Source organism: Monodelphis domestica, chromosome 5, assembly GCF_027887165.1.
Source record: "Monodelphis domestica isolate mMonDom1 chromosome 5, mMonDom1.pri, whole genome shotgun sequence".
Lineage (NCBI taxonomy): Eukaryota > Metazoa > Chordata > Mammalia > Didelphimorphia > Didelphidae > Monodelphis > Monodelphis domestica.
Genome location: NC_077231.1, coordinates 121,462,935 through 121,483,209, shown reverse-complemented (window position 1 = coordinate 121,483,209; position 20,275 = coordinate 121,462,935). Strand labels below are relative to the sequence as shown.

Genomic DNA, 20,275 nt, shown 5'->3' with positions numbered 1-20,275 from the left:
CAGGAGCCCCACCCCTTCCCACTCCACTCCTTTTTCTCCTCTCCATCTCAGCCTTTCTCCAGTTTCAGTCTCTGCTCGCTGTGCCCGTGTGACTTTTGACTCTTTGTCTCTCTCTGGCTTCTCCTTTTATCATTCTCTGCTACTTCCCTCTGTCTTCTGCCTCTTCTTCCCCTGTGCGTCTGTCTTCTCTCTGGGTCTCTTCTCTCTGGTCTCCGTTTCTTCTTTCTCTGTCCCTCTCCCCTCTCCGCCTCCCCTCATTTCCATCCTCCTATCCCCACCTCGCCAGCCTTCTCTTTCATCCCCCTCCCCTCCCCTTTCCTTTCCTTTCCTAGCCTAGCCTTCCCTTTCCTCCCCTCTCCTCCCAGCTCCCGCCTGCCCCACCCCTGGGAAGCCCCTCCCGTCGGGCAGCGCCGCCTTATAAGCGGGTTCCCTGGCCGTGGGCGGCAGCGGCTGGTCGGCGGCGGCTCTGCTGGTGCGGGGGTGACGAGTCGAGGGACCCGGGGACCGAAAGCCGTGCACCTGCGGGCTGAAGGACGAACAGCTCTCTGCGGGTCTCTACTCCAGACCCTCCCCCGCCCCACCCCACTCCGTCCTCGCTCCGGGGGTCGGAGCTTGCAGAGCGCGCAGCCGCCGCCACCGGACCCCCTAGCCGTCCAGTGGCCCCCTCTTCCCGGGATCCGGGACCCCGGCTCCGTGCCCGCCCCGGCCCCGGCACCATGTCGGAGAAGAGCGTGGAGACAGCGCCTGAGCTCAGCGCCAAGGTACGTGGGGCGCGGGGAGCTGAGCCCTGTGCCCTCGGGGGCCGCGATCCGCTGCCTCCAGGAGCCCCGAGCCGCCCTCTCCCTGTCTCCGCATCTCTCGCTGCCCGCCTCTGCCCTCGCTCTTTCTCCGCTCCCCTCGCCTCCCGAACAGCTTCTGGATTGTGCCATGGGCACCCTCCCCCGCCGCCTGCCCGGGAGCCTGGCTCTCCATACCCCGGGTCCCCTCAGCTCCCTCCAGCGCCCTCTAGCTTCTCTGTCCGCCGCCGCTACGGCTCCTTTGGCCGCCGAGGACCCCAGAGTCCTCCCTCGTCTCCCGGGATTGCCCCTCCTGGACCTGGGCATTTTCGCCGCCCTACTCTCTGCCTTTCTTCTCACTTTTCTTTCACCGTCTTGCGTCCGGCTCCTTAGCCTCCACTCTTCCTCGTCCGACCTCACCTTGACTCCCAGGAAGCAGTTTGCGACCCACGAGCGGACCAGGAGCCTCGGGAGGCTGCTTTTCCCCTCCGCCCCGACCTCCTGACCCTTCCCTCCAGATGTTAAAGTCTTCCTTTCCCTCCTTTCGGTCTAGGGCCATTTGCTCCCTCCTTCGCGTTCTCTTCTGTCCATCGAACCCGCCCCCATTTCTAATGGCTGTGGATACCTTGGGCCAGCTGGGAAGAGCGAGGGAGAGGTTAAATCTGGGCACGCCATCCCTGTGCCCCTGCCCTGCATTCCGTTACAACTTCCTCTTCTCCAGGCTGCCTTCCCCTCTCTCCTCTGAGCTTGCCTAGTCCTGTCAGAGGGCCGATTTGGAAATTAATGGGGCCAAGGTTTAGAGGCTGGAAGCCAAGAGCTGGGGACCTGGGAGCCCGGAGAGCTGGGGGTGGAGGCCTCCCTGAGGCTTGGCAAAGAAAAGGAGGCAGAACCAATGGGATTAAAGACGGTGGGGGAGGGAGGGAAGAGTGTGTGTTCCTGTCCTTGGTCTCTTCGATCCTTCTGCCTGTGTGTTCATGGGAGCCTAACAAAGTATACTATGGCTGATGGCATGTGACCGACCTAGGTGTTATTCTATGCAAAACTGGCCGTGGGTGTGCACCTCCGCTGAAGGGATCGCGGGACGGCCGCCGGCCTGAGCGGCGCCTCCGGGGCAGCTCGGGAGTGCCCAGAACTCCTGCCAGCTAGCCGGAGCCCGAGCCCTAGCCTCGGCTCCACTCGCTCCCTCGATGGGTGACCTTGGGCGAGTGTTTCTCCTCTCCCAGCCTCAGTTTCCTTCTCTGTAGCCCAGGGAGTCGGAGCGGCTCTAGAGCTGTGCTGGTGGAGCGGCCAAGGGGCTGGGGGAGGGGAGGCGGGGAAGAGGTCATGAATGCACAGTGTCTTTGTTGTGCTATTTGTGGGCTCGGTGCATATCGTGTGAAGATGCCCAAACACCAGGCCATGTGTCTCCGCGTCTGCTCCAGCCCGGCTCCTTCTCTTTGGGGCTGTGTGTGTATCTGAATCCGTGTCTGTCTGTGTCAGTGTTTGGGGAGTGTGTGTCAATGAGGCCAGAGAATACTTGGCACAGAGAAAGCCCAGTAGCACTAGGGCCTTGTACCTCTCTTGGGGGAGGGAAAAACAAGCCCTGGGGACAGACAGTGACCCAGCCGGCCAGGGGTGCCAGGAGCACAGGCCTTGGACTTCGGCCCCCGGGGCGGGCACTTGGGAGCTCTCCCCTCTCCCTCCCTCCCTCCCTCCCTCCCTTATCTCCCTTGACCCAGATGGGAAAGTCAGAGCCGAGGCTCGGGCCTCCTGGGGAGGCAGGATAGAGGCTGGACCAGAATACAGGCAGCACACCATGGGGCTGGGTGACGGGGCAGGATTCTGGGGGGCCTGGCTGCAAGACAGCAGCAAAGAGAGTAGCCCCCTTCCTGGGAGAGGGGCCGAGAGCCTCCATGGACCAATCACAAAGACCGCCCCAGGCTTCCCTTCCACATGGGGACCGACCGAGTGACCTGCCCCCAGATGCAATCAAGTAAACATGTGTGGAGTGGAAGATGCACCATTTTGCCCGCTCACATCACACGGGAAATTAAAGGGGTGCAAAAGTGCCCTTTACGTGTGAGGGGGACACAAGTGTTCTGTCTTCCTCTCCTGCTTGCAGGAGCCACTCATGGGGGCTGCTGCCACTTGGCATGGGAATGGGGCATCTGGAGGCTGAGAAGAAAACAAGGTGCTGGAGGAGCGAGCCCCAGCCACCGACCTACCTGCCTTTTTTAAATTGCTCGTCTTCTCTCCATCCTTTTCTTCATTTTCTTTTTCTCCCTGGCACCCATCCCCCCACCTAGCCTAGCAACCCCCCCCCAACTTTGCAGAGGGAAGGAGGCAGGGGAAGCCCCTTGACCTTGTGACCCACTTTGGGACCCAGAATAGGAGGCGTTGGGGGTGAGAAGGGCTCTGTTGGACGCTGCTTCTGTTCTGGTAGAACGTCTGGCAGAATACCCAGCGTGAAAAGGGAGACCCAGAGACAGAGACTGAGAGACAAAGGAGGAGACCCAGAGGGAGAGAAAGTGGGGGAGGCCTCGAGGTGGGGGAGTGATGCTCGGGAGAAAACAGGCAGATCGAGGCCCCAGAGGTAGACAAAAGGCAGAGGGGTGGGCAGTGGGAGGGGGCCTGGCAGAGGAGGAGGGACATTGGGAGGGGGTGGGGCATTAAGGCCAGAGCAGATGGAAGGGATTTGCTTTGCTGAGCTGAGCTTTTCAGCCACTCAAAGGGGGGAGAAATGGGGTGTTTAGGGAGGTGGGAAGCAGCCAGCCGACAAGGTGATGATCTGATGTTTCTCCTCCATCCCTTCCTTCCCCACAGAGGGGCAGAGGGAGAACCCAAGGGTGATATGAAGGCACTTGTTCACTCTTTGTGGTCAGAAGCAGATGACAGCTTGTTCCTTTTCCACAGGACCTGAAGGAGAAGAAAGAAAAAGTAGAGGAGAAGACTAGCCGGAAAGAGAGGAAGAAAGACGTGGTAGAGGTACGGAGGGGCAGAGCGCCCTGACCCTGACCCCTCTGGAGGCCCCTTCCCCACCCCCTTGGGAGCAAGCCACCGGTGCGTGCCGGACCAACAGGATCTTGTTCTCTGGTGCTCACAGGAGGAGGAGAACGGAGCGGAGGAGGAGGAGGAGGAGACCGCAGAGGATGGAGAAGATGATGATGAGGGTGAGGAGGAAGGTGAGATCAAAGAGTGTCGGGGATGAGGGGGAAGTAGGGCCGAGTCAGAAGTGAAGCGATGAGAGCGAGTCAGGGGCTACTTCCAGTCTTCTCTGGAGATGACCTTTGCCCCTCCACAGTGACCAATTTCTGGCTTCACAGATGAGGAAGAGGAGGAAGATGATGACGAAGGGCCCGCACTGAAGAGAGCTGCTGAGGATGAGGTTGGGGCTGGGTCAGGGAGCGGAGGGGATGTCAGGGGAACGACAGATCCTGGGGCCCCTTCGGAGTCTGAGCCAAGATTCTCTGGAGTATGGGGCAGAGCTGGGACTAGAAGGCCATCCTGCTTCTGTTTTGCATTCATGTGGATCCTCTTTCACTCTGCAGGATGAAGCCGATCCCAAAAGGCAGAAGACAGAAAATGGGGCATCGGTGTGAGCCTCAGCCATCTGGGCTGAGGGTGGGGAGGACCCCATGGGGCCTGGAAGTGAGATGGGGAGGGATAAGTGCTGGCTCCCTGCTCTGGATTCCTCTCCAGAGCTGTCCCCCTCCTGTTCTCCCCAGCCTTCTTACTGTCCCCTCTCCAGATACCCTAATTTTTACCTCTCCGATCCTTCACCTCCTGAACTCTCCCTAGCCCCGAGCTCCCCAGCTGATCCCCAGACTATTCTTCTTTTCCATATCCTCATATCTCCTCCCATCCCCCAGTTGATTCCTCAAAATCTGATTCTGCCCCCTTTCCACATTCCTAGATTTTCCCCTTCTGCCTTTTGCCCCACTCTCCCTGCCTGATCCCTGGATCTCCCTCAGATTCCCCACCCCCTCACAGCACCAGGCTGGGGTTGGGGCTGAGCCCCACAGCTGCCCCCTCTCCCCTTTATCCTTTTTGTATAATTTAATAAAGAAATGGTCGCGCTTCTGTTTTTAACCTGCCTCCTGCTTCCCCGGCTGACCAGAGGGGGTGTGTGTTTGTGTGTGGGGGTAGAGCTAGGGCCCAATTTCAGGCTTTTGGAGCTCTTCCTTCCTCGGGGACAATGAGATAATGATCCTCCTCCATCTCCCTATACCCAGGGAGTACAGGGCCCCCAAACCAAGGAGCTGGGGATTCACAGCAGAAAGGGAGGAGGCAAATTCATAGGAAATCGTACTTAGTTTGCCAAGTTTCCCATCCTTTCTTCCTGCATCTCTTGATCAAAGGAGGAAGCCCGGGCCAACATAGGGGCTGTCACACTTGGGGCCTCTTCCCCTCTGAGAGGAAGCATATCTGAAGATTTCTTGGGGATGCCCTGTGCCCTCCCCCTCCTGCTGTCTCTACCTCCACTTAACCGCTTCCCTCACATACCTGCACATACATTGGCACACACATTCACAAGGACAGAATGCTGAATGGAGCATAAAAACAGACGGGCAATTTTGCTGATCCAGGCAAATACAGAAAGGCTCAAGACAGGAAGCTCTAAGGGGAGAAGAGTGTATCGGGCTTTTTGCCACAGGGAAAAGAGCTATGGGGCCAGGATGATAGCTTCACACTGGGATTCCTAACCTTTAGGGACCGAACCCCCACTGCCTAGTTCCAGTGTTGTCCTCCGGAGCTCCTCCATCTTCCTAGATGCTGGGATGTGAGAGCAAGATCCCTCTACTCACTTTGGAGATGCGGCTTCCAGGCACTTTGCTTATGGGTGAACGGAGGGTGGGGATACTGGCATCTAAAGCACAAACCTCTATATGTGAATGACTTCTAAAATTAGTATTAATATCACTTTATCTGAAAAGGGGAGCCTGGGTTCAAGCCCTCTGGACTGGGTGGTGTGTGTGTGTGTGTGTGTGTGTGTGTGTGTGTGTGTGTGTGTGTGTGTGAGAGAGAGAGAGAGAGAGAGAAAGAGGAAAGAGAGAGGAGAGAGAGGAGAGAGAGAGAGGAGAGAGGGAGACGAGAGGGAGACGAGAAGGGAGAGGAAGGAGGAAGACATACAAAAGAGACAGAGGGAAGCAGGGAAAGAGGAGAGGGGAGAGAGAAGGGAAGTGGGAGACGGAGAAGAGCGTGAGACTGGGAGAGAGAGAGATAGGGAGGGAAAGAGAAGAGAGAGACAGACATACTTTTGTGTCTTTTGGATTGAGGGAGGAGAATTGGAGAAATTGGACCGATTTCTTCCCTGCTCCTTAAGTGCCCCTTTCTTTCTCCTTTCTCTGAAATCTATGTTTACTCATCTTTATCTCTTTCTCTTAGTTTTTTTTTTCCCCTCTGCATCTTTCTTTCCATCTTTCTGTCTCATGCTAAGTCTTTCTCTTCCTTTTGGTTTAGGAGCAGGCTGGGCTGAAACCTGAGGTGGGTTAAGAGGCATTTTTGACTCATCAGGCTCCATCTTTCCATTTGAGGTCTTTCCTTACCTCACTGGCCTCTCCTAACATGCTAGATATACTGCAGGATGGTACATTAACCAGGGCACCAGATTTGGAGTCAGAGGATATGGATTCAAATTCCAACTGCTCCTTGCTACTACTTACCATGGGCAAAGCACTTACATTTTCTAGGCTTCAGCTTCCTCATCTACAAAATAAGAAGGTTAGACTAGGCAATTTCTTAAGATCCTTACCAGTTCTGGGGGCAGTGGCTTAGTGGATAGAGAGCCGGACCTTGAGACAGGAAGTCCTGGGATTTTAAGATAGAGATTAAGGGTTTAAAAAAATCTTAAATACTATGATCTTAGTAGCAGACCTCTGGGGTGCAATGCTGCTTCCCAGGTTGCCCTGTTCCCTGGGAACATGGGGAAAAGTGACATTTACTTACAGGCTAGAAAATGGTCTCAGAGAAATCCTAGAAAGAGACAAGAGACTGGGGGGTAACAGAAATAGATGAATAGGCCAAAGATGTGAAGAAAAGAAGTGGTAACCAAGGAGGAGCCTTACATGGGGAGGAATCAATTATTCAGTCCATCAGCAGGTATTAATTAAGTACCTACTAAGTGTTCGGCACTAGGCTGGGCACTGGAGGTACAAGGCTGGAACAATCCCTTTTCTAAAGGAGATTCCATTCTAATAGGGAAAAGTGGAGATGCTCAGCAGGTCTGGAATGCCTTTGGGTGAGGGAGTGAAGGGCAGAGAGAAACCTTGGGGTCAGGGAGGGAGGAGAAGCCTGGACAGAAAGGAGTAAACAAGGAGAGAATAACAGTAGGGGCGGGGATTGGTGCTGCTGGGAATCAGCCCCCTCATACTTTCCGTTGTGAATCGAAACAGTAAGCCCCAGAGGTGGTAGGAGGGGGGCAATAGAAAGGGGAAGTGGGGAGCGTGGTGGGGTGGGGGGAAGAGGAGGAGGTGAGGGGGCAGGGTGCCCAGAGGAGCTAGCGTTGCTACTGGGAGGACAGGACATCAGAGAAGCCTCCACCCCAGCCCCGGCCTCTCCCTTTTGTTCTTTATTCCCTCGCCTCCCTTGGAATTTTGCTCACTGTATTTCTCTTCCCATTCTTCTGGTCCTCTTATTTCCTGCTCTCTACTCCTACATCCTGCCTCCTGGCCTCTGCCTCTTGCTTCCTCTTCCTCCCATCATCTCTACCCTGTTCTTCCCTGGAGGGCTCTCTTCAGGCCTCCTGGGAGGAGGGATGCTGTGGGATGTGAGAGCCCTAGTCCTGCTGCATCTGCTGCTGGTCACCAGAGGTAAGCCATGGAGAGGGGCAGGTTCCCGTCTACCTGGGATTGCGTGGATGGCATCCTCAATGAGAATGCCCTGACTTCTGAGTGGGTTGTCTTAGAGTTTTCCTTAGGTGGATTCACCTGGAGCTGAAATTCTCAACCAGCTCCCCAATTTTGACCTCATTTCCCCCAGCCTCTCTTTCTACAGCAGGGACTCACATACCCAGGAAAGAAGTTCAAATCGTATGGGCCAAAGAGGGGGTCCCCGTTCAGCTCCCCTGCACCCTCTCGAACAACTTCTCGGCGGGGTATAGCTTTCTTCAGAAGGTGACTGTCACCTGGTGGCACCGGCACCAAAACAGGTATGGACCCCCAAAGCAGAAACCCAAATGTTGAAATCCCAACTCAATTCAAACTTTCCCCTCGAATCATACCTCTCGTGCCTGTTCACCAGTTTGTTACTGCTTCTAGGCACTTTGTTCTGCCCCCCTCCCGAACTTTTCCATCCTCTAGAATCCCCTTCATCTTCTTCCTCTGAGCTCTTCAACTTGGCCTTGCTTCTTTGTATCCATCCCATCTCACTTTCCACCCGGAAATTTTCTAGCTTGCCCAGCCTGGATTCCATCATTTGAACTCTCTCCCCTTAAGAAATGCCCCCCCCCATATTCGAGCATCCTCTGGGATGCTCTCAGGTCCCCGAGGGCCATCTGGTCACTCCTTGTCCCCTTGAACTCTCCCCCTCCCCCAGCTAATATAGTAATGGAAAGACACTGGGAATCTACATGGCGGTTGCAATATTTCCCTCTCGCATCTTAGGTTTTCTCCTCTGTAAAATGAGGGGAATGGATTAGATTATTTTGAAGCTTTAAGCTTCTGTGCTTTCTTCTTTCTCTCCCCTCCTTTTCTGTCCCATCAGCTCCAAGCCTCATCTTTGTTCCTAGAATTTAGGGGTCATCCCTCTCCTCTGAGCCCAGACAATTTTTCTGTTTCTTCCATGCTCCTCTCTTCTTCCCCATCTCCACAGGACCCCCCAAGCCAGCTGGTACAGAGTGTTCAGTGTGGGGCCAGCCGGTTTGCGGAGCGTTAGTCCTCCCTTCCATCCCAGGGTGCAACTGGGGGAGTTCAGCCTCCACAGGGGAGATTTCTCGCTGTGGCTCCGCCCAGCCAGCCTCACTGATGCTGGGGAGTACAGAGCTCAGGTCCACTACGAGACTGGTGAATTGAGATGTCACCTCCTCCTCCGCGTTGGCCGGGCCTCGGGTAGGTAAGGGGGAGGGAAGGAGCTGGGGGAGCTGGGGCCAGGTAAGGAGGAACCTCCTCACAGGTGGTCTCGAGGAACTTGAGGTTAGAGGGCAAGAAAAAGCACAACTGTCATGCTACTGGGGTCTTTAGGGGTGACCTATAAGGCTCCTCATTTTACAGAATGGGAAAGGGAGGACTAGAGAAGCAATGTGCTGAAGGTGTGTAGATAATACGATTGTGGGTAATAAAGAAAACTGGAAGTATTCACAGGACATGCCGGGCCTGGCTGGGATGTGACTCATGATTATCCTAGAATACAGAGCCATATTGAGATGGGTAAGGGGGCAGGAGAGGCAGGCACCGGGACTGGGGAAAGAGCGTTGAGTTTGGAGACCCGTGGGATGGCTGAACCCTAGGTCCTTACCTTCAAATGGGACCAGATGATACCCCAAGGCCCATTAAACACTCAATTCGATAGAGCCCGTGAGGAGTCTTTTTGTCGGCATGGCCTCCCCCCACACCCGTCTCACCAACTTTGCAGCTGATGAGGCACCAGTCCCTGAACCACATCATAGCCCCAAAACAAATTCTGGGGGAGAGGAAGAAGAGGGCGGGGTTGGGGTGAGCTAAATGAAGAGTGGAGCGGTGGAGACATTGTGTCATTATCCTTTTCCCACTCATGGTGAACAGGAGGGACTAGAAACTCTTCATCCAGAATGAGGGACCAGAAGGTGATTCATTCATACCTTGCAGCAGAAGCCAGGAGGATCCTAGGGGTGGGCTTGGAGAGTGGGGTGGGGAAGCCATATGATTTAATCCATTCTCCAAAACCTAATTAAACACCTGCTACATGCAAGAACACAGTGATTCAGAGTCTGAAACGAAGGCCTTGCCACCAAGGAATTTGCAGTCTAATTGTGGGAATAGACTGGGAGTGATGGTGTTTTTTCTCCCCCAAGTGACTGCCAGCCCTCCGGGGCCCCTCGTGACCTCGAGCATGGTCCTTCTGAAGTGCTCTTTCAACCGTTCCGACCTCCCAGGAGACGTGCTCTGGTCCCGGGGCGGGATACCCCTAATCCCATCTTCCCGGCATTTCCCATTTGAGGGTCTCCTCTTCTTGTCCAACATCACCGTCTCAGATTCGGGGCCCTGGGATTGCTGCATCATCTACCCGGACGGATTCAACATCTCCGTTACCCATCAGCTCAATGTCCTGGGTAATTTACAGCCTCCTTTCCCCTCCTTCTCCTACTCTCTACCTCCTCTTTTATGCCTTTTGGAGACATAGCTAGCTGCTCCCACTCCCTCTGCTCATCCCTCCTTTGCATCATCCTTTCCTGGCCCTAGCAAACTCCTTCCAGGCTCTGCCTCCATGAGCCTTCTCCTTTGTAATTAGGATCCCCTGGGCCCTGCTCCTTAGACAAATGTTTTCCATCCTTTTCTTCACCCAATAAGAACCTAGAACTGGTTGAGACTTCCCAGAAGCTTCTCCTTGGAGCCTTCAGCTCCTCCTACTTCCTGTTCCATCTTTCTCCCTCCTTTTTATTACCAGCCCAGCTGCCAAACTTCTTGGTACTGGCATCCCTCCGCTTCTTCCATCCTGCCTCCTCTCGATGGAGGCTGGAAGGCCTTCTCCTCCATGACTTCTGACTGGGGTTAGGAAGGCCTTTTCTCTCACCCCTCCCTGTCTCTTCTGCAAGGCCAGCCTTCAGATACCTTCCTGCATGGCATCCTCCCCAGGGGCTTTGTGCCGCCTCTCCTCACCCCTACTGTTGACCTTGGAGCTGGATTCTGCCCTCTGACTAGGTCTGGAGCCCCTCGAGCACAAGACGGTGTATGTGGGAGAAGGATCAAAGGTGGAGCTTCCCTGCCATCTCAGCCCTGGCCCAGGAACTCTGCCAGGGCTCGTGGCTCAGTGGACCTTACCTCGGGGCAGAGGCAGCAGCCTTGTGTCCGGGGATGACAGAAACAGCTTTGCCCTGAAGCTGGACCATGTGAGCAGAGCCCAGGCAGGCCTCTATCGCTGCGACGTCAGTTTTCAAGGGCATCAGCTCAGTGCCGTGATCACGTTAGCTGTCATTACAGGTTAGAGACCAGGGAAGAGGCGCAGGCTGGGGATGGTTCTGGGACTTAGCGAAGGCAGGGCCATAGATAGGATGGTTAATCACACATACATTTTATAATAAATCCTCATGAAATGCCAGGCTGCTGGGCAGGGGCTCGGGCCCCTTCTGCTTACATCCCCACCCCTTATAAAGGACAAAAAGAGACTCCTGGGGAAAAGGCTATATTACCTGCCAGGGGATTCTCTGAGTCCTTGGCTGGGGAAAAGGAGTGGGTTTTACCAACTTCTAGAAGTGAAGCAAGAAGGCTGCAAGGAGGGAATCGGAGGAAGTGGTGGTAGACTGATTTACTGGAATAAATTTTGCAAACCCCCTCTTTATGAGGACTTCTGCCAGGATGGACTATCTGTGAAAGAATAACTTTCTATATCGATCCAGTGATCAAAGATCATAGGACTCCATTCCAACAAGTATTTATGGGCTAGCTTTGGGGGAATATTAATTAATAAAAAGGGGAAAAACACTAGGAGTGCTTAAATTTTTCCTTTGTTAAATATTCCTGGATCTGACCAGCCCTTAGCAGCTTGTACACCTTCCGTACTTTTGGCTCTCCCCCACTTGCCATTCTTAACCATTCTTTGCTCATTCTGCATATTTGGTCATCAGACCATTTAGGCCTAGCTGGAGCCTCTGTTAAGGTTTGAGGAAAGAAGACAGAGGGAAGGAAGAAAGGAGCATTTATTTGTTCTTAGAATCAATACTAAATAGCCATTCCAAGGCAGAAGAGTGGGAAGGATTAGAGTTGGGGTTAAGTCACTTGCCCAGGGTGACCCAGCTAGAAAGTATCTGAGGCCAGATTTGAACTCATGAACTCCTCTCTTCTGGCCTGGCTCTCTGTCCACTTAGAACAGGCATTTATTAAGCACCTACTATTTACCAGGTATTGTTGCCACTAAGTGCTCTATAAATATCATCTCATCTGATTTCACAACCATCCTGGAAAGCATCCTCTCTTTTACTAAGGAAACTGAGGTCACACTAATTAGGACCAGGATCACACATCTCAGTTCTTATTGCCTTCAGGTTCAGGGTTCTAACTACTACACCACCCAGCTGCCTCAGTATAGTAGTCACCTTGAGGTGTCTATTTACAGAAGAGTAGAAAAAGAGCAGGCTTTTAGGGAGAAGAGTGTTAAGACAACCAAGGTACTAAAAAGTTATCTGACCAGTGACAATTGGCAGGTCCTAAAATTCCTGCTTTCAATCTATTGATTCTGAAATTCCAATTAGGTTTCCCCAAGAGACTGGGCTCCATTTTTGGTCTGGAGAGTTGCTCAGACTCCTCCTTTCTCCCAAGTTGCTTCAAGAGGACTTGGCTCCACTCTACACTTTTCCAGGGAAGAATCACTGACAATTGCCCTCTTCCCCATTGGCAGGAATTTCATTCCATCATTCATGTGTTTGTTCATTCATTAATTTGTTGGCAGGAGCAGCAAAAATTATGTAAGGATGTTCTGCCTTATAAGTGTCATCTAATGTCTACCAAAGTAGTAGTTATAGTGTTTCCAGTCAAATTCTGACAAAGAATAAACATTTATGGGTTGAGATGCTGGGCCATGGGGGACACCAAAAAGTATTAGACAGTCCCTGCTCTTTAAGAGGCTGAATTCAATTTGAGGAGATGCTATGCATAATCCCAAAATACTTCAATACTTAGATAATTTATTGATGGGTGTGCTCCTGTCACTTAAGAGAGCTTGCATATCCTAGTAGATGGTCTAGGAGGATGATTGATGGATGATGAGCATCTCCAAATGTTGTTAGGCTGGTCCTTGAACAATAGATAATCTGTCCCAAGCCATACTCTATGACTTTGCTTTTATAGCCTTCAAGAACTCAAGGTTACCTTCGTCACGTGATGAGGAGTAGGACTTGAGCATAAATGTATTTTGTTGATTGAAAACTAACACTATGAGGCATGACGAGTTCCATATTTTTCTCTCTGGCCATGATGTCTCTTCTGATCTTCAATCTGGAATCACTGACTGTCCATTAGACATATCCTAGATATTCTATTATTAACCTCAAACTCAGTATGCCTAAAAATGGACTCATCTTTTCCCCCAAACCAGTCTGCCACCTGGACTTCCCTATTTCTGTAGTCTCATCTAGGTTCAAACCTTCCTCTTGCCAACCTTCACCTGAACCTTGGAGAATATAAGATAGAGAGTGGTGAGACTGAGGGAACATGGTGGGGGTGAGAATAAAATGAGATCAGGAACCCCAAATGAGCCTTCTCCTAATTTCCACAGTGACTGCTAAATCCTTTGGATCCTCAAGTTCCCAAAAGGGCCTGCTTTGTGAGGTGACTCCAATGTTCAAGCAGGAGCATTTTCTGTGGACCACCTTGGATAATCAGACTCTGGAAAACCCACCAGGGCCCTGGTTAGAGATAGGAGACGAGGAGCAACACGTCAACCAGTGGCAGTGCCAAGTGTATCAAGGGGCACAACAATGTGGAGCTGTAGTTTACAACTTGGGGCTTCAGGAAACAGGTCTGAGACCCCAAATCCCTAGATTTCCCCCTTTCTACTTTCCCTACCCTGAATTCTCATTTCTGCCCTGCTCCTTCCCCAAATTCTATTTCTCTCTCTGCCTTACCTGGTCTGACCCTCCTCCCCCTCCTATAACCTCTCCCTCTCTCCCTTTCCCTTCTCACTCTGTGTCTTGTGTTACAGGTGCCCAGCTCTCTGAGAGGACCCCAAAAGCTGTGAAGGGAGGGAAACAGCTTTCTCTACTTCTCAGCCTTGGCATTTTACTGCTTCTCCTCTTTGGGGCAGGAGCTGTGTTTCTTCTACGACAAAGGAAGGTATATTCTGGAGTATACTCTCTTTCCTCCAGGAAAGTAGATCCACAGGTCCATCTCCTTCCCAAGAGAACTCTCTTCACAGAGATCCTCTCTAGAGCCTTTCCCTCCCCCCTTATACTAGTCTAGATTGTTCACTATTCTGTCAAACATCACATAGACTGCAAACCTTGCCCCAGACCCTGGGGAAGGAGTGCATTGAGAAATCTGCTTCTGGGGTAATTTAGAGGGAAAGAGCTGGGGAGGGATAACAAGGATGGGGAGGGATTAATTCTGTCAGACAAGGAAATTGAAGTCAATATCTCTCCTTTTTCCCCTACAAGCTGCCTAGGAGATTCTCTGCCCTGGAAGATGCAGTTCAAAAGTTCCAGAGACAAAACATAGCAGAGCAAATGGAGTCAGAGAGCTACTGCCAGACTTAGAGCCTGGAACATTGGCAGGAATGGTTCTGACATAAAGATGGAGCAGTCCTCCAAGAAGCAGCTCATTCTTCAGAGTCTTGCCTGCCACAGCAAATAAACTCTTCCTCAGCAGAGTGGCTTGTGGTTCCTCCATAGTCTATGCCTCTATCTTTTTGCTTTCCTAGAAGACCTCCACTACCCACCTTCCCTGGGCCTTCTTTGCTCCTCATCAGCTTAATTGCATGTCTGTAATACTTGTGAAGTTTTACAAAGCACTTTTCCTCACAGTTCTGGGAGGTGAGCTGTGCAAATATTATATGGTCTCTATTTTACAGAAAAGATGCAGAAAAATTAAATGATTGACCCATTTTTCTGTTTCTGGTCCTGTCCCCTTTTGTTTATCCATCACCATCTCAAATCTTGTTTTGGCCATTTTTTCTGAGGCTCCAAACAATTCCCTAGCTTAAGACCTAAACCCATGCCTCCTTAGTTTTAAAAACACTTTTGAACCTATATTTCCTTTTTTATTATTATGAACTTGGCAAGCATAAAAAAATAAACATGCCTTTGTATATAGAATGGAAAGAAGAAAGTTGTATATAAAATTATATATCTCTATAATGGATGATTTTTAAAAGTATAATATAAATTTACTATCCTGGTAACAACACTTCCCCTGCTTGTTCGTTTAACATTCTAAGCCTTTCTGATTTCTTTTAAGTATTTTTTATTTCATTGATGCTCTTTTCTCCCTTTTAAAAAATGTTTAAATAACTGACTATATATCTCTATACATTCTGTCATAGGTCTATAGAATTTACAAAATGCTGGGATACATTTTCATTTGCTCCTTCCAATAACCCTGAGGTAACTACTACAGGTATTACTGCCTGCTCCCCCTCCCCTGTCTTTTTTACTTTTTTTGTAGATAAACAGGCTGAGAGGTTGTGACATGCCCATGTCTGAGAGAGATTAGTTCTCTTCTGCTTCAACATCAAGTATTCTTTACTTAAAAAAATAATAATAATACTGGGTAGCTACCTAACACAATGGGTGGAACTCTAGGCCTAGTCTAAAGGACCTGGGTTCAAATCAAATGCTTCCTAGCTAGGTGACCTTGGGTAAGTCACTTCACCCCAACTGCCTTACCGCTCTTCTGTCTTTGAATTGGTACTAAGACAGAAGGTAAGGGCTTAATATATATGTATATGTACATGTATACATATATATATATCAGAAAATATATATAACTCAGAATTTTTTTCTGATTTCTTTTTATTTAGCACCATAATCCTATCTCCCTCTACCCAGACCCTCCCTTATAACAAAGAAAACCTACTGACTGCATCTAACATTTCCCACCTGTGGCCCACTACCTCGCTACAGAGGGAAAAGAAATGGATCTCCTCATTGGTCTCCAGTCCTCTTCCTGTTTCGCCATCCCGCCTTTCTGTATTTTCCTTCTATTTCTTACTCTAGTCCGGTCGGTCCACCGTGCCCCCCTCCCCCTGCAGCATCGCCCCAGGCTCTCCCCTCCTCCCGGACACACAAGCCACATTCCCCTCCAGGGAGAGGGAGGGACTTAGCCTCGGGAGGGATGCCAACTCCAGCCTCGCACTAGGCTCGGTCCAGTGGCTGGAGAGGAAGGCACCCCCTCCCGCCCCCAACCATTGTCCTAGGCACGAGAACCTACCGCCGCCCGGAGGCCAATTTCCGAAACAGAAACGAAAAAAAAGGCCGAAGCGCAACCGCCCGCCACCCAACTGACTAGACCCAGCCCCGGGCAATACACAATGAAAGCTAGTCCGCGCACTTGCGTGTGCGCGCCCCGGGGAGACCTCCAGCACGTTAGTAGCGGGGCTGGGCGTGCAGTGTTGCTCCCAGGTTCGTGGGCATCCTCCAGGACGCTGGATTCGTGCTCGGTGCCCGGGGATGGCGATAGGGCAATGAATACACCGAGAGACAGCCCTGCCCTCGGAGAGGCTAGAGGCTGTCAGGAATGTTTACACAATACGGACGACCCCCCCTCCCCCTCCAGTAGACGGTTTAGCCCAAGAGTGTGCTTGTGGATTTCTGATCCCGCTCTAGCTATCGCGGGAAGCCATCATGGAAGATACTCGATATCGTGCCCACAAACAGCGTCATCCCCAGGGCCAAGAAATTGCTCCAACCCGCCCCTGTGTGGTCACGACCCAACCTGGAGACCCTCCCTCCCCGCCCCCCTGCCTCCCCTTATTCGGTATCTGTTTGTCCGTGTCCTCTTCAGTATCCAGTATTGGTGCTGTATGCAGAGCCCTGGACTTTGCTACCGGACAGAAGCCAACCTCTGCCAGGGAACTTTGACCCTTTGCAGGAGAAAGAAGTTCAAGGCCGCTTTAAACACACAAAGTCACATGGGCTGCATATGGCTTAATCAAAGGAGGTCATCATCGTTTAAAAAAAAGGCACCAGTAAAATATTTATTTTTTAAGCCCCTACCTTCTGCCTTAGTGCAGGGTCTAAGACGGAAGAGGGGGCAAGCGCTGGGCAAATGTTAAATGTTAATTAATCCTTAATCGCTCCTATTTACCTAGTGCTTTGGAAGGTTTCTGAAGTGAGGTAGGAAGAATAAATATGAAATCCCTAATTACAGAGGAATTTACTGTGGATGGGGGGGTAAAGGATTTACTCTAATCACACACTTAGTGTCAGAGTAGAGATTCTAAGTCTCTTTCTTGGCTTTGAATTTCGAAATCTCTCAATTACATCACCTTATACAGATACGTGTATTTTTTTCCAAAGTCTTCTTGGATGGACCTGAGTGCAGAGTGGTGCCAGGATATGAGAGCCATAAACAAGTCCCTGGAGCTAAATCTGGGAAGGTCTGGTCCACCCTTGAGGGGACAGAATGGTCCAGGAGGTATGTGGAGACATGAAGATGTTTGCTGAGTTTGAATCCTGAGCTATGTAAGGTTCCCTCTGAAAAAAGTTGTGCAGGTGGTAAGATCTGTAAGCTTGAGCACACAGGTAGTAGGATTCCCTTTCATGAAGTAGCCTAGTGAAAAAAGGAGCAATAAAACATTACCCTTGTAAGCAGGAAGCACACTCTCCCACAAATACAGTAAGGATGGGCAGAATGGGCACCTGGAGAGGATATGTGTGGCTGGGGTATACACCTAGGAAATAGGGCCCAAGGATGGAAGGCAAACCCATTGGGTCTCTGAAATTGCAGAACTATAATGTCCTCTGGTGGCATCATTGTACTTCTTCCATCAGACCTGTGCCTGGCTGGTCTCATTTAGCACACAATAAACACAATATATAGTTTCTGAGAGGAAAAAGAAACACCTTAAAAAATACAATTGCAATCTAAAAAAAAAATATTTAGGTGGACAGGTAGATGATTCAGTGGATTGAGAACTAGATTAGAGGTTTGGGGTTCAAATATGGCCTCAGAGATTTCCTAGCTGGGTGACCCCGGGCAAGTCACTTACTCCACATTGCCTAGCCCGTACTGCTCTTCTGCCTTGGAACTAATGCACAGTTTTTATTCTAAGTCAGAAATAAGGATTTTTTTTTTTACAAAAACAACAAAACCACACAAAAAGTTAGGGAATAAGATCAGTAGCAAATCTCTCCAGGATCACTGCCAGGAAAACCCTGAATAGGGTTCCAAAGAGTTGGACACTACTAAAATGACTGAACAAAATCCATGAAATGGAGAAGGTAATCAGAGGGAGTTTGGTGAGATGGTTGTACAGAGGGACTACATGTTGAGATACTTTATGCTTTTCATTTTTGCTATATTTTTAAAAATTATGTGTCCACACGATGCTGAATACCTGTATCTTTTTAAGGTAGAGGTATTGATGGATCCAATTCATCTTCTGTGGGAGAAAGTTGTGGGGGAAGAGTAGGAAAAACCAAAACTTGGGCTAAAGACAGGAAATATCGTAGGTGACATGGAATGGTAGTAGAAAACGTAGTAAAGAAGCAGTTGAATTTGGGGATGAAATTTGGGGAAAATTGAGGAAAATTGAAAGAGATTAATTTCTTGGCCCAGATGCAGTTTCAAATTATACTTCTGGGTTGAAAGAAGAGCAAGGTGGAGGGCAATTAAGGAGGATATAAAAGGATGAAGAAGGATTAAGAAGAATAAAAAAAAGATTAGAATCTCAAGAAGAAGAAGCAGAGTCAAGAAAGCTAGTGAAGGGAAGCATTTTGGCTGAGTTCAACCAACATACTCTTTCCAGAAAAATCTAGATGATGTGTCAGAGCAAATTCTGACTGAGGAAGCCAAGAAAAAGTCAAAATGAGTCACTTTTTTTCTATCCCAGGGTAGCTGAAAGAGAAAGAGTTATGTGGACATAGGAGTAGAGGATTGCTAGGGTTGTCCATGGAGGCATCCTTGGCAGGGAGCATTTCAACACCCAGGAATGGAAAGAGTGCTGAGACAGAATACCAGGTCACAAAGCACAGGGTAGAAAGAGATCCAAGGAGGTACTGAACTAGGTACAGAATTGAGAGTCATTTGGCAGTTTTATTGCCCATAACTCAGTTTCAGATCATAGATCCTGGTTGGAGAGGAGTGGCCAAAACCAAACTCTATGCCCTAAGTACTGAACACAAAACAAATCTCAGAAACTTATCTGTGTGATTCTGAACTCAAGAGGAGAGGGGAGGCTCAGGTCTAGTCTTCGGTCCAGCACATTTGCTGTTGCAATGGAAAAACTAGGCAGAGGTATCCCAGACCAAAGCGAAGACAGTAGTTTGGGTGCCCTGACCCTGCTGAACCTCCCAGTAGGCTAACAGTGACTGAGTTTAGCATAATCTAATGAAAGACAGCACACTAGGCAACTGACCTAAATTTAGGTCAAGAATTTGCAGAGCTCAGATTAGAGGGGCAGTGGATAGACCTCACCCTGGGTCATGCCACACTGGGAAATTTATAGGCCCTCAGCCTGAGTTATGAAATCAGTAGAAGAATGTAAAGGATAGAAGCTCATGCCACATTCCCCTCCTGGAAATATACAAAGTCCAACATTAATATAAAGCCCAAAGTCAAGTAATAGGCTGGAAAAAATAAGCAAAACCAATAAAAGTGTCTGACTAAACACCAAAAGAGAATTCCTAAAAATCAAAGGAGAGGTTAACAAAATTGAAAGTAAAAAAAAAAAACCATTGAACAAATAAAAATAGGGGCTGGCTTTTTGAACAAACCAATAAAATAGATAAGTCTAATAAAAAAGTTAATTTGATTTATAAGAAGAAAGCCAAGTTGTTAAACATGAAAAATGAAAAAAGTGAATTAACAACCAATGAAGAAGAAAAAGCAATTCTTAGGTGCTATTTCACTCGACTATATGCCAATAATATATGATATAATAAAAATATAAATTGCCCCAAATAGTTTATGTACAGGATATAGATTATGTAAATAACTTTATCTTAGAAAAAGAAACTGAATACATCATAAATGCACACCCTAAAGGAGAAAACAACCACGGAGAATCAGATAGATTTACAAATGAATTCTACTAGACATTTAAAGAACAATTTATTCTGATACTACGTGTACTGTTAGAAAAACTAGATAAGAAGGAATCCTACTAACTTCCTACTATGATACAAATAGAGTCTTGATACCTAAACTAGGGAAGAGTCAAAACAGAAAAAAAAGCTACAGACTAATTTTCTTAATATTGATGCAAACATTTTAAATAAAATAACAACAAGGGGGCTACCATAACATATCACCAAAAAATCTCATTGTATGACCAGTCTGAATTTATACCAGGAATGTAGAGAATTTAATATTAGCAAAACTATAAACATAATTGACCAGATGAATAACAAAAACAATAAAAATCATAATTATTTCAGTACATACAAAAGAGGCTTTTGGTAAAATACAACACCCATTCCTATTAAAAAACACTAGAAAGCACAGGAATGAAATAGTTTTCCTTAAAATGATAGGTAAAACCTAGCTAAAACCAAGAGCAAGCACTATCTATAATAGGTATAAGCTAGAAGTCTTTTCAATAAGATTGGGGTAAATAAATTAAGGCTGTTTACCCTAGTCAATATTATACTAGAAATGCTAACTATAGCATGACTAGAAAAAGAAATTGAAGGAATAAGCCTGGTCAAAGAGGAAAGAAAACTATCACTCCTTAGAGAT

At 49.2% G+C, this 20,275-nt stretch overlaps 2 protein-coding genes across 5 annotated transcripts; both read left to right on the top strand.

Annotated features, from left to right (window-relative positions):
* Positions 1-4,844, top strand: PTMS (parathymosin). Of its 3 annotated transcripts, none has more exons than XM_056799207.1 (5): positions 1-761; positions 3,669-3,740; positions 3,859-3,937; positions 4,079-4,140; positions 4,304-4,844. In XM_056799207.1, the coding sequence occupies exons 1-5, from the start codon at positions 717-719 to the stop codon at positions 4,352-4,354; spliced, it is 309 nt and encodes a 102-aa protein (XP_056655185.1). In that variant the 5' UTR covers positions 1-716; the 3' UTR covers positions 4,355-4,844. The 3 variants fall into 3 exon arrangements, with proteins under 3 accessions (XP_056655185.1, XP_056655184.1, XP_056655186.1); XM_056799208.1 differs by having other exon boundaries at positions 64-761; positions 3,859-3,925; XM_056799206.1 differs by having other exon boundaries at positions 55-761; positions 4,079-4,844.
* Positions 4,845-7,435: 2,591 nt separating this feature from the next.
* Positions 7,436-14,246, top strand: LAG3 (lymphocyte activating 3). Of its 2 annotated transcripts, none has more exons than XM_007503667.3 (8): positions 7,436-7,564; positions 7,749-7,902; positions 8,565-8,800; positions 9,742-9,999; positions 10,589-10,867; positions 13,158-13,400; positions 13,584-13,714; positions 14,035-14,246. In XM_007503667.3, exons 1-8 carry the CDS (start codon positions 7,510-7,512, stop codon positions 14,131-14,133), a joined length of 1,455 nt encoding a protein of 484 aa, XP_007503729.2. In that variant the 5' UTR covers positions 7,436-7,509; the 3' UTR covers positions 14,134-14,246. The 2 variants fall into 2 exon arrangements, with proteins under 2 accessions (XP_007503729.2, XP_056655183.1); XM_056799205.1 differs by having other exon boundaries at positions 7,439-7,564; positions 7,734-7,902.
* The last annotated feature ends 6,029 nt before the right edge of the window (positions 14,247-20,275 follow it).